This window comes from Pantherophis guttatus, chromosome 3, assembly GCF_059756535.1.
Source record: "Pantherophis guttatus breed Tessera chromosome 3, ASM5975653v1, whole genome shotgun sequence".
Taxonomy (NCBI): domain Eukaryota; kingdom Metazoa; phylum Chordata; class Lepidosauria; order Squamata; family Colubridae; genus Pantherophis; species Pantherophis guttatus.
Window position 1 is genome coordinate 200,455,550 of NC_142065.1, and position 13,686 is coordinate 200,469,235.

Below are 13,686 nucleotides of genomic sequence, written 5' to 3' on the forward strand. Positions count from 1 at the left end.
GTTTTAACTACTAACTATTTAGTTTAGTTTAGTTTAGTTTAGTTTAGTTTAGTTTGTCAAGCATATATCAGATAACAGGTAAAAGTATAAACATAATGAATACATGAAAAGAGTAAGTGAAAAGGAATATTAGGACAGGGACGGTAGGCACGCTTGTGCACTTATGCATGCTCCTTACAGACTCTTAGGAATGGGGTGAGGTCAACAGTAGACAGTTTAAGGTTAAAGTTTTGGGGTTTTGGGGAAGAAACTACAGAGTCAGGTAATGCATTCCAGGCATTGACCACTCTGTTACTGAAATCATATTTTCTGCAATCGAGTTTGGAACAGTTTACCTTGAGTTTGTATCTATTATTTGCTCGTGTATTGTTGTGGTTGAAGCTGAAGTAGTCATTGACAGGAAGTACATTGTGGCAGATAATTTTATGTACTATGCTTAGGTCAGACTGAAGTCGGCGTAGTTCTAAATTGTCTAAACCCAAAATTTGAAGTCTGGTGGCATAAGGTATTTTATTGCGGTTAGAGGAATGGAAGACACTTCTCGTAAAATATCTCTGGACTCTCTTGATTGTATTTATGTCCAATATGCAGTGCGGGTTCCAGACAGATGAGCTACATTCAAGAATTGGTCTAGCAAATGTTTTGTATGCTCTAGTTAGTAGTACAACATTACCAGAGAAGGAGCTACGCAAGATTAGGTTAATAACTCTTAATGCCTTTTTGGCAATGTTGTTACAGTGGGCTCGGGCACTTAGATCATTAGAAATGAGTACTCCAAGGTCCTTGACAGAGTGAGGGTCATCTACAAGGTCATGTCCATCTAATTTGTATTTTATGTTTTGATTTATTTTTTTTTGCCAATGTGCACGACAGAGCATTTGTTGGTTGATATTTGGAGTTGCCACTTGTTAGACCAATCTGACACATAGTCAAGGTCTTTTTGAAGGGTAGTTGCATTGTTGGTGGTGTTGAATAGTTTAACATCATCAGTGAAGAGAACACAGTTGCTTTTAATATGATCACAAAGGTCATTTATGTAAAGTATGAAGAGTGTTGGACCTAAGACACTGCCTTGGGGGACACCACTATTAACATGTACAGGATTTGATAGAGCGCTTCCTATTTTGACCACTTGTTGTCTGTTTGACAGGAAGGAACTATCTATTTATGTAGGAGTCCAGAAATGCCATAGGATTATTAGCACCAGAAGCTTCCCCGCTGCCAACTTCTTGCGCTTGGGAAAGTGGGAGGGGGAGATTTAGAGGAGTGATTGTAGTTAGACATAATAGCATTCTTCTCTTCGGTCAAGGTCATGGTGTTTATGCACCTAGAGGAGGAGTGGTTGCAGGGATGGCTCAAGTTGGGACAGATGGTGATTGGGCCATGTGACAGACTGATGGGTGCAGGGGCTGGATTTGGGGTTTTGATTTACTGAGGGAAAACGGGAACTCTCAGATTTGGGTTTTCCCAGATGTGCCTGTTTACCTTCTCTACTAAATGAACTTTGAGAAATACCTGCCTCAGAGTTTTTACTTGGAGTTGGGGACTTTCTGGAACACTGACAAACTAGAGTATATGGGCCTATGATTCATCATCCTAGAAGAGAACCAGATTTAAAACATTCATATTCAGTATTTCTTTGTCTTAGACACTTGTATAAATTGGAACCATTTGTTAGGGAATAACTGGGTTGATATAATTAAAAATAGATACAAAAGTACATTTTAAAAAAATGACTCCAAGCAAAAGTCATTTTTTTTACCTGTAACATTTTTTAAGGACCGGACAAAATCAATTTACCGCTCTACCAAGAGGAAAAAAAGAACTGTTGCTGATGAATCTGCTGAAAATGTCATTGATTGGTGGTCGAAGTATTATGCTTCAATACAAAAAGTACAAAAGGTAGGCAAAGTCATAATATACATTTTAATCTATTTCTCTATGTGATATAATTTTTTTTTAGGATTGAAGTTTTTTTTCCTGAGTAGGAATAGCTCCTTTTCAGACATTTCAAACACATACAGAGAGGGGGGGGAAAGGAGGGAGGGAGGGGGAGAGAGAGGGAGAGGGAGGGAGAAAGAGAGAGAGAGTTTCCAGCAAAGAAAAGTATTCCTAATTAAGTCCTGAACTCATTGGTAGCCTCACACTGCAATGAACAAGGACATACATTCAATTTTTCAGCTACTAAAATTGTCGGACGAGCAGGCACAAAAACAGCCAGGGAAGTGATTGAAGCCTGGGAAAAGGGCCCATCTTCAGTCAACAGGAGTGCTTATTTACCACCAGATTATCAAGTACTTAGAAGGCAAGGGCTGGGCAGCGCAAGCAAACCACAGCCAACAATTTAATGGCCAGCCATCAACACCCCAGTCAACATCTAAAAAGCCACATACAACAGGCGCCATATAAATACCACACAGAGAATAGCACACACACTGCTAGAGAGAAGTTCCCTAAAGATGGGCTCCAGCATGAGTCCGAAAGCTCAGAAGACAAAACCGGTCCTGGTGATCGACCCCGTTGGATCCTGCAACATTATCTTGGGACATATATATTTGCCTCCATCCCTAGGTAAATAATTAAATAACAGAAAGTAAATATGTTAAAGCTGGATTGCAGTTAAGTAGCTTGATCTGTATTTTCATAAGTATCTAAACTTTTCAATTTATTTCCAAAGGCAAAAGTCTTGGATTTCAATGATGGAAAACCAGGAACATGTAAGTAGATATTTACATTTTTATTAATAGTGTTTTTCATAGTAAATGGTAACAGTCCATTCTCTCAAGAATACTCACACTCAACCGGTATTCTGGTATATTCTAAGTGATCTATATCCAAAATGTCTGTTTGCCTACAGAATAGATCTTTCCCTGGAAAAGGAACTTTTGATCCCACTGAAAATCTCACTTGTAGAAGGAGAAAGAGAAGTCCATTATCATGGCAGTTCCTCCTCATTCATATCACCTGATTGTCCCAAAGGTGCTGTTTCAAAAGGCAATTGTTTTTCCTTGAAGACCTTTCGCTTCTCCTCCAAGAAGCTTCTTCAGTTCTGAACAGTTCTGAACAGAACTGAGGAAGCTTCTTGGATGAGAAGCGAAACGTCTTCAAAGAAAAACAATGTCCAGTTGCCTTTTGAAAAAGCACCTTTGAGAGTCCCATGGAGTATTCAGAGTTCCCTATATCCACTAAAACAGATATATAGAAAATATGGGATTATTGCAGGGGTGAAATCCAGCAGGTTCTGACAGGTTCTGGAGAACCGGTAGCAGACATTTTGAGCAATTCGGAGAACCGGTAGCGGAAATTTTGGATAGTTCAGAGAACCGGCAAATACCACCTCTGGCTGGCCCCAGAGTGGGATGGGAATGGAGATTTTGCAATATCCTTCCCCCAGGAGTGGGGAGGGAATGGGGATTTTGTAGTATCCTTCCCCTGGAGTGGTGGGGGAATGGAGATTTTGCAGTATCCTTCCCCTGCCATGCCCACCAAGCCACGCCCACCAAGCCACACCACGCCCACCAAGCCACTCCCACAGAACCAGTAGTAAAAAAATTTGGATTTCACCACTGGATTACTGGAATGCAAAAGACTTTTACCTCAAGTATGTTGGAGGCAAATGTGGATGGTCTACATCAGGGGTGTCCAGCCTTGGCAACCTGAAGACCTGTTTCAACTCCCAGAATTCCCCAGCCAGCCATGCTAACAAGATTCAGAAGTTTAGCACATTTCAGAAAGATCTCTATGTAGATATCAAAAGGCATATTTAAGGCATTTCTACATAGAAGAAGATTCTGAATGACAAAGTAGAAATTTGTTTCAAGATCCTTCTTCATGGAGAATTTGCCACAGTAGGTTCTTTCCTACCCTACTGCAATTTCATAGATGGGATCCATGGCTGCAGAAAACAGACTCAAAGTAATACAATAAGACCTGTTTTTGCATTCATATGGTATGTGAGGCTATTTGGCCATTCCTCTTGTAGAAATTTCTAACTGAGATTATATAGGAAGGGTGTCATTTAATTTTCCCTCCCCTCTGGTTGTGCTTCTGATATACACCTCTCTAGTTACTACTGGCAAGGAAAACATGGAGAAATGCTGGGCATTCATGGTCTACTTTGGCCCTAAACTTGAGTGCTTAGTCTAAATTTCTAGTGTAAATGAGCAGAGAGATGGACTGCAGGAAAGGAGCGGGTTAATTCAAGCTATAGCATCTTAGAGAAGTTTTATTAAGAAGATGGTGGCTCATAATCTCATCTTTTGTATACTTGTTATTAGCTGGGAAGTTGGTGAAGGTGAGTGGAATTTTAATCATTAAACCACTGACACAGCAGAACTTCTGGGAGATTTAATTATGCAGGTTATTTGCATCTGTCCCTGAGTGAAGTGTTTTAATCAGTTAGCCAAATTATACAGAATTGTTCTTTCTGATTCTGTATTCATGTTCAGTATAATTTTGCCCTCATTTGAAATGCAGCTTTAGCAGCCCTGTTTAGCAGCCTATGTGTAGAGAGGTATGTGGGAAAGATCTTGGAGAGGGGAAAAAGAGATACTGCCTAGGGAATGGTCAAATAAGAGAGGGCGTAGTCCACAACTGTATAATGGATGGAGAAAGAGATTCGGAAGGGACCCTCTCTAGTTTCTCAAGCTGTAAAGGAGACAGCCAGAGATTCTGCAAGATTCTGTTAAGGTAGCTGTACAATAAAGTAGAATTAGCCTAACTGCCACATTTCTTGTTTGATCTACCTGGAAATACTGACACCATGCGTCATTGTTCCCCTTGTTGTCTTGGTAAATACAGTATAGGCTTTCATAGAAAATATGGCCCAATGCATCAAATGTTGGCTTGGAATATCTGAATGCTGGTTTGAAGAACTTTGAAATATTTTGCCAGACCTAAACTCAAAGGCTATTTAAATAGTGTGGTTATTTATGAAGAGCTATTTAAATCAAAAGGAAGTGTGAAAAACAAAGAAGTATGGTGTGAAGAGTGTGAATGCTATGCCTGTGGAAATATGGAAATGTACTAACAAAATGAAATTCAATGTAGAGAAAAGTAAAGTCTTACACTTAGGTAAGAAAAACCAAAAGTACACATATAGACTGGGTGAAACCAGGCTTAATAGCAAGTAACTGTGAGAGGGATCTTGGAGTCATAGTGGACAATCAATTAAACATGAGCCAACAGTGTGTGGTGGCAGCCAAAAAAGCCAATGCAATCCTAAATTGTATTAACAGAGAGATACAATCAAGATCAAGTGAGGTACTAATACCACTCTATAAAGCCTTAGTAAGACCACACCTAGAGTATTGCATCCAGTTTTGGTCACCACGCTATAAAAAAATATCGAGACTCTAGAAAAAGTGTAGAAAGAGCAACCAAGATGATTAGAGATCCGGAGACTAAAACATAGGATGAACGGTTGCAGGAACCGGGCATGGCTAGTTTAGTGAAGAGGAGGACCAGGGGAGACATGATAGCAGTGTTCCAATATTTGAGGGGCTGCCACAGAAAGGAGGGGGCCAAGCTATTTTCTAAAGCACCTGTAGGCCAGACAAGGAATAATGGATGGAAACTGAACAAGGAGAGATTCAACCTAGAAATGAGGAGGAACTTTCTGACAGTGAGAGCAATCAACCAATGGAACAGAAGTTGCCTTCAGAAGTTGTGGGAGCTTCATCACTGGAAGCTTTCAAGAAGAGACTGGACAGCCATTTGTCAGAAATGGTGTAGGGTCTGCTTGGGTGGGGGTGGGGGTGTATTGGACTAGATGACCTACAAGATCCCTTCCAACTCTGTTAATCTGTATCCGTACAGAATGGGTGGGCCTGAGCAAAACTGAAGCAGTTTTTTGGCATTAGTAGCAGAGTTTATAGCAGAGATCTACAAACTTGGCAACTTTAAGACTTGTGGTTTTCAATTCCCAGAATTCCTCAGCCAGCATGTTCAGAGTTACTTATTTGGTTGGGTTGCCAGCTTCAATTGTACTTTCAGTGATCGTAGCCTTGAGTTTCATCCTTGGTGCAGAAATCTTGATGGGAGCAAGCAGAAACTTTTAGTTGCCATCTAACTGGATTTTGGTCTGGATTTGTACAGCCCATACCTAGCAGTTCTATTTTTGTCAGGGCCGTTACAATTATAATAACTCTGCTTTCATTTTTATAGCAAAAGACACGACAAACTCTGTAAGCTTTAGCACCGAAGATGAGCCAGATAAAAAGAAGAAAGAGAAATTGCTGAAAGCCAAAGTGACAGAGATTTCTTCCAAGCTAGCCACCATGGAGGTAAAGTTCATTATGATTCATGCAGGTCTGAGAATATTTCATACTTATACTGATTTCATTTGGAAAACTGAAATCCCAGTTTGGAACATTAGTACAGTATTTGAGGAATGCAGGATAGTTGGTATTCAGTGTGAAATGAAACCAGTTATAATTCTGTACTCCTATGGGAGAAGGAGTGGTAGCACCTGGGGGAGAAGTTAAAAGAGGGATCAGCCTAGAATCCAGGGGTGAAATGCTCCCAGTTCGGACCGGATCGCCCGATCCGGTAGTGATGGAGGTGGGTGGTTTGGAGAACCGGTAGCAAAAATCCCTGCCCACTCCCATGCCCAGCTGAGCCGCACAATCAGAGGCTTTTTTTTTTTACTTTTAAAAGCATTTTTTCTACAACCTCTTCGGCCGAAAAAATGCTTTTAAAAGTAAAAAAAAAAAGCCTCTGCTGATCAGGCGGCTCAGCTGGGATCATCAGAGGCATTTAAAAGAAAAAAACCCTTTTTTTCTTTTAAATGCCTCTGACGATCCAAGCTGAGTTGCCTGATCATCAGAGGCATTTAAAAGAAAAAAAGCCTCTGCCAATCAGGCAACTCAGCTGGGATCGTCAGAGCCTTTTGAAAGCATTTTTTTACAACCTCTTCGCTGGTTTTAAAAGTAAAAAAAAAAATGGCCACACCCACCCAGTCACATTACCCCCCACCACCAAGCCACGCCCACAAAACCGGTAGTAACAAATTTTAGATTTCACCACTGCTAGAATTTCTATGTAGCCACAAGCAGACTAAGTCCAACCTCCCTTGAATTTCTTTCACCTTATCTAATTCCAAGCAAATGCTAACCATTAGTTGAGAACATTCCTGTGCACAGGTGTTTTAGCAATAAATGTGTTTAATAAGGACCTTCACATGTGGACCTGATCTTCCAGGCCTGACAACTCCTCTGAATAAAATAAGGCACATAAGAGGAGATCTTCTGGATCAAAAAAAAGATCTCAATTATGAAAGCAAGAGTATACGTCTTATTTTGTGTCAATGATTGTTTCAAATTTCTGGACATAGAAGCTTGTGTAACACAACTGACAGGAAACATCATTAAATTTGCTTTATACAGTGCAGTGCTACACTGAAAGGTTGTTGTTTATTTGATAAATTTATGAATTACAGGTAGTCCTCGACTTTCAACAATTCATTTAGTGACTGTATTAAGTTACAATGGCATTGAAGAAAGTGACTTATGACTGTTTTTCACACTTATGACTGTTGCGGCAGCCCCATGGTCATGTGATCAAAAATCAAATGCTTGGCAACTGACTCACATTTATGATGGTTGTAGTGTCCTGATTACCTTTTGTGATTTCCTTTTGTGACAAGCAAAGTCAATAGGGAAGCCAGATTCACTTAACAACTGTGTTATTAACTTAACAATTGCAGTGATTCACTTAACAACTGTGGCAAGAAAGGTTGTAAAATGGGGCAAAATTCATTTAACAAATGTCTCACTTAGCAACAGAAATTTTAGGCTCAGTAGTAGCCATAAATCGAGGACTATCTATATAGCATAGTTTAGACCTGTGATGGCGAACCTATGGCATAGGTGCCACGGGTGGCACAAGGAGCCATATCTGAGGGCACACGAGCGTTGCCCTAGCTCAGCTCCACCACACATGTGCCCGCCGGCCAGATGATTTTTGGGCCTTCCGGGCCCACCGGAAGTTGGAAAATGGGCTGTTTCCGGCTTCCAGGGGGGTTGAGGAAGGCCGTTTTTGCCTTCCCCAGGCTCCTAGAAAGACTCTGGAGCCTGGGGAGAGTGAAAAACAGGCCCACTGTGCCATCATGTGCCAAAAGCGCGGGGAGCACGGGGGGAGCACAAGCGTGGGAGGGCGGGGCAGGGGTGGGCATTGAATTATGAGTGTGGGCACAGAAACGCGCTCTCCCCCCGCTTTTGGCACGCGACAGCAAAAAGGTTAGCCATCACTCTCCAGGCAAGGCACATAGGAAATAGAAAAGAAAGTAATCAAAGCAATTTATTCCTAAAGTATAGTAACAAAATAGCAAAAACATCAATGAAAAAAACCAGAATACATGCGAATAAGATATAATAATACAGAAAAGAAAAGACCTGTCCTTTTCTTCCTTAGTAGTGAATTTTAGTCCATTTTTTCCTCACTTAAGGTCTATGATGGCGATTTGGAGAGCGAGTTCAACAATTTTGAAGACTGGGTAAAAACATTTGAACTCTTTCGAGGCAAAATTACTGAGGAAGATCATACTGATTTTGAAGACAGGATTGTCGGGAAATTTAAGGTATGGTTCAAGACGGACAAAATATATGTGTGATATGTCAAGGGTCGGTGTTGTAGAAAAATTCACGTTACTCATTAGGCTGTGTATTGCTTCAGTCTTCTGAGTGTGCAAACATAGATGACCTTATCGTCATAGCTTGAGAGCCCAGCTTTTCCTCAGAATTAAATCAGCTGTGTTCCTCAATGATCTTTGCTGGCTGGGGAATTCTGGGAGTTGAAATCCACACCTCTTGTTGCATTCTGGAAATTGAGGAACACTGACCTATCTATATGTAAATATTAAGAAGTGGACAGAGGGGTATCTTGATCAATAAGCCAAACTACTCAAAATGTTGCAGCAAAACGAGGTCAAATATTTTTGTAGCTCTTCACTGATTGACAAATGAAGATAATTTTCAGAACAAAAGTGGATAAGCTATATATAAGTGATTGAACAATTTGGGGAGTGTTAAGGCTGCCATAGATTGTTTACAAAGTAGATAAGGTTAAATAAAATATGCTGAAAGTTTTTCAAGTTTTGACACAATTTTTGGAGTGGTCTTGATTTCCTTCCTTCCTTCCTTCCTTCCTTCCTTCCTTCCTTCCTTCCTTCCTTCCTTCCTTCCTTCCTTCCTTCCTTCCTTCCTTCCTTCCTTCTCCTATTTGGACTCTCAGTTTAGGCTTACAGTACATTAAAGTTTAAGCCATACTATTTTATGAAATACACCATTGTTCTCAGCCCTAGCAACTTTAAGATGTGTAGACTTCAGTTCCCAGAATTCCCCAGCCAGCATGACAAACCATCCAAAGTCCATACATCTTAAATTTGCTGAAGTTGAGATCAGTGGTAAAATCCAATTTTTTTTACTACCGATTCTGTGGGCGTGGCTTGGTGGGCGTGGTAGGTATGGTTTGGTGGGCGTGGCAGGGGAAGGATACGGCAAAATCTCCATTCCCACCCCACTCCAGGGGGAAGATACTGCAAAATCTCCATTCCCACCCCACTCCTGGGGGAAGGATATTGCAAAATCTCCATTCCCACCCCACTCTGGCCTCAGCCAGAGATGGTATTTGCCAGTTCTCCAAACTACTCAAATTTTCTGCTACCGGTTCTCCAGAACCTGTCAGAACCTGCTGGATTTCACCCCTGGTTGAGATGCACTAAAGTATTACATAGTTGACACATCTTTTCATATTTCAAAACTATAACACTGAACTTTGGCAGTGTAGCCAGAAAGTATTTTAGATGCCATAAAAAATGATATTTAGTTGCATATTGTACCATCACCAATTTCTCCATAGTTTCCTTATATAGTGAGAAAAATAAGAGTTGAACTTGTGATTTTTTTTTCTTTTAGTTTAGTTAGAATCTCACCAGTTAAGATTTATAGACTTTAATCCAGCTGTCAAATAGTATTCGTGTTTTTACTTTGGCAAGTCAACAAAAATACAGCACTGCCCTGTTGTTCCAAGTTTGTTAATCTTATAATTGCCAGACTGAGGTAAGCAACCTAACAGCAAATAAACAAGCCTGAAAATCTAAACATTGATTGCGGAGCTGCTATCCACATCTGTTTTATTCCTTTGAATACTAGGCTTAAAATAACACTGCCGAGATATTGCCAGAAGTGACTAAAATATTAAATAAGGTTGTCACAACATCCTGCAGTCATTACAGATTACAGATTACCGTGTTTCCCCGAAAATAAGACCCTGTTTTATATTTTTTTGAACCCTGAAATAAGCACTTGGCCTTATTGCCATGCGCTCAAAAGCTTGATTGGGCTTATTATCAGGGGACGTCTTATTTTGGGGGAAACAGGGTACCAGAGTTGGAAGGGACCTTGTAGGTCATCTAGTCCAACCTCCCACCCAAGCAGGAGACCCTACACCATTTCTTACAAATGACAGTCCAATCTTGTCCTTAAGAAGAAATTAAAGAAGAGCACCAATATAAGATTGGGAGGGGAATAATTTCCAAAATGATTGGGGTTTTCTGTCTGCATTTCCTGAGTTTGTTTGACCTGAGTAATTTAGTAATGTATATATTTACCAAAGGGCTCCTTCTGCATATACAAAACCCCTGAAGACTCTTCCTCAAGCGACGGAGGTTCTCTGAGAATTCTGCAAGGCCTACCCCCAAATCAGTCAGTGAATGTTCTAATCAGAGTATATATTGTGGCTGTAAGTATCCCTTAAACTCCTGTCAAATTCTTCTTTTAAGTTAAAAAGATTCCATGGTTCCAATGCAAGAAAGAGTTCCAAGCTTATGTAGATGTAAAGGCCTATAAAGAGCAAATAACTTGCACATCCACTTGTAGAAAGAGTGACAGAACTTGGGGGTGGAGTTCAATGAGGGATCAGCCTAGAATCCCTATGTAGCCACAAGTGAACTAAATTTAACTTCCTTTGAATTCCGTTGATCTTTATTTAACTCCAAGCAGGTGCTGTTAGTTGAGTAGATTTCAGTGCCTCGGTATAATTAGGAATAAATCAGTTTAATTGACCTTCATGTATGGATTTGTTCTTCTGGACCTGACACATGCTGGAAGAGGAATTCTGGGAGTTGAAGTCCACCCATCTTAAAGTTGCCAAAGTTGGGAAATAATGCTTTAGACCAGTGATGGCTAACCTTTTTACCATCGTGTGCCAAAAGCGGGGGGAGCACGGAGGCAGTCACACACATGTGTGCCCACACCCATAATTCATTGCAGCCCCCCCGCGCACATTCGCTTGCAACCCCCACGCTCCCCCCACTTTTGGCACGTGATGGCACGGTGGGCCTGGTAGGCCTACTTTTTGCTCTCCCCAGGCTCCAGAGCCTTTCTAGGAACCTGGGGAGGGTGAAAACGGCCTCCCCCCCCAGAGGCCTTCCGGAGGCTGGAAACAGCCCATTTGTCAACTTCTGGTGGACCCGGAAGGCCTGAAAATCAGCTGGGTGGTGCACGCATGCGCGCTGGAGCTGAGCTAGGGCAATGCTCACATGCCCACTGATATGGCTTGGTGTGCCACCTGTGGCACACGTGCCATAGGTTCGCCATCACAGCTTTAGACTGTCAAACTCGTGATGACATGTTGCTGTCATGACACGTGACATATCACAACTTTCCCCAGTCGTTGCTAAAACGGGGTGGGTGTGGCCAAGCAGTGACGCATTTGGCCCACGAGCCGCAAGTTTGTCACCCTTGCTTAGACTGATGGAGAGATAGTTCAAGAATAACACATGCACCTCTTCTGTCAACTCTTGCACAGAACAGATTGTAAGAGCAAATTGAAAATAATCCTCAACCCCTTGAGAACCAATAGGAAAACAGAAGCTTCTCTTACAATGGGAAAATATTTGGGAAAGGCAGATTTAATCTCATTTTTATTTTAAAGTAGAACATTTTCCTCTTACTCAATGGGGAAACCCTGGAAATCTTATATAAATGGTAGAGTTGGGAGGAGTTCAGATCTGAAGGAGAAGAGCTTCATAGGGGCAGGGGTGGGCTTCAAAAATTTTAGCAAGGGGTTCTCTGCCCGGTTAATGGGTGGGTGTGGCCATGGTGGGTGTGGCCTAGCTGGCCTCCTGCAACACAGCAGAGGGGCATTCTTGCCCTCCCCGGGCTCCAGAGGCTTTCTTCAAGCCTCCGGGAGGGCAAAAATGGCCTCCCCAACTCCGGAAGCCCTCTGGAGGCCGGAAATGGGTTTCTGGCCTTCCCGAACTTCTGTTAGGTCTGTTTTTCACCCTCTCCAAGACTCCGCACGCGCCCTACGCTTACCTGCATTCAAAACGGGCCGCATGAGGACTCCGGGGGGGGAGGGGCATGGTGGTCGGGGCCAGCCAGGAGTGGGATTTGGGGGTTCTCCGAACTGCACAGAATCTTAGCTAGAGGTTCTCCCGAACCCCTGCGAACCCCCAGCAACCCACCCCTGCGTAGGGGCCCCCAAATAGGATCTGTCAGTCTCTCCTTAAACTCCATATCTTTTTTTTGAGTTTGCACATCTGCCCTTCACAGATGCAGCATGACCCTGAAAAAAGAGACATGGTTTAACAGGTTTGTTTATGTATTCTGTTTGTGTGCAGCCAAATCAATAGAGACAGTGTTTGCAGGTGAGGGAGAGTAAAAGGAAGGGCAGGCAGCTGTGTTCCTGTTTTGTTACCCTGGTATGATTGGTGCCCTCAGAGCCCACCTTGGTTCACAGAATCATAGAGTCCTAGGGCTGGAAGGGACCTTGGAGGTCTTCAAGTCCAACCCCCTGCCCAGGGTTTGTCTTTGAAAACCAGCTTCAATGCACAGAAGAGCACTTATTAAATAATATTTTTTCCAATTTCTTGCAGGCCTTTAATCTCAGTCCTGCTGACCCTGATGGTAAATCTGATCCTTATATTGTGCTGAAATTGGGGGAAACACAAATTAAGGACCGAGACAAATACATTCCAAAGCAACTAAATCCCATCTTTGGTCGGTGAGTTCATTAAATGTGCATAGTGTTTCACGATTAATGAGTTACTCCTGACATTTTTCATCCCTTGAGCTGCATTTATTAAATATTGAAATGTCAGGGTTTGTAAATCTTGGTTCTCAAAACTATGCAAACTATCTAATCCATAGTTATCTGTGGGGAGAGAGTCACAATTAGCAAAAAGTTGGATGTGTTATGATACAAGTCCCACCCTTTTGGCTGTTCATGTTATTAGCTGTCTACCTTTGTGATGATTTTGACACAACAGTATAATCACAAATCATTTGAATGTCTCTTAAGTCTAAAGTGATATATTCTCTTAAGAATATCTCTTAAATTTAAAGTCACTCTTCTGTAATTAAAATATTTGTACTGGAGTTTTACCTATGCAACTTATTACATTAGATGTGCTGTATATATGCCATGCTTACAACACATCTGCAGAATTCCCAGTTTGCTCTAGAGATTACTTTGGCCTTCTAGTAGGTTATTAGAGTGGCAGCCCCCAACATTTTGAGTGCAAGGGACTGATTCAATGGAGGGCAGTTTTTCCGTGGACTAGGAGAATGTGGTTTTGCACACTGCCTGGTTTCTGCACATCCATATGTTATCCCCAATTCGGGTCTGAGCCTGGTGCTGAGGCCAGTGAAGGATGCCAGACATGAGGTGCAGGTTTTGATTGCT

At 41.8% G+C, this 13,686-nt stretch overlaps 1 protein-coding gene across 1 annotated transcript in view; it reads left to right on the forward strand.

Annotated features, from left to right (window-relative positions):
• FER1L6 (fer-1 like family member 6) overlaps positions 1 to 13,686 on the forward strand; it is a 129,054-nt gene that overhangs the window by 77,614 nt on the left and 37,754 nt on the right. Inside the window, exons 27-32 of the mRNA XM_087890886.1 lie at positions 1,780 to 1,902; positions 2,678 to 2,717; positions 6,166 to 6,284; positions 8,447 to 8,578; positions 10,615 to 10,740; positions 12,878 to 13,005. Of these exons, the coding sequence (XP_087747012.1) occupies positions 1,780 to 1,902; positions 2,678 to 2,717; positions 6,166 to 6,284; positions 8,447 to 8,578; positions 10,615 to 10,740; positions 12,878 to 13,005 (668 nt within the window). The remainder of the gene's footprint in view (positions 1 to 1,779; positions 1,903 to 2,677; positions 2,718 to 6,165; positions 6,285 to 8,446; positions 8,579 to 10,614; positions 10,741 to 12,877; positions 13,006 to 13,686) is intronic.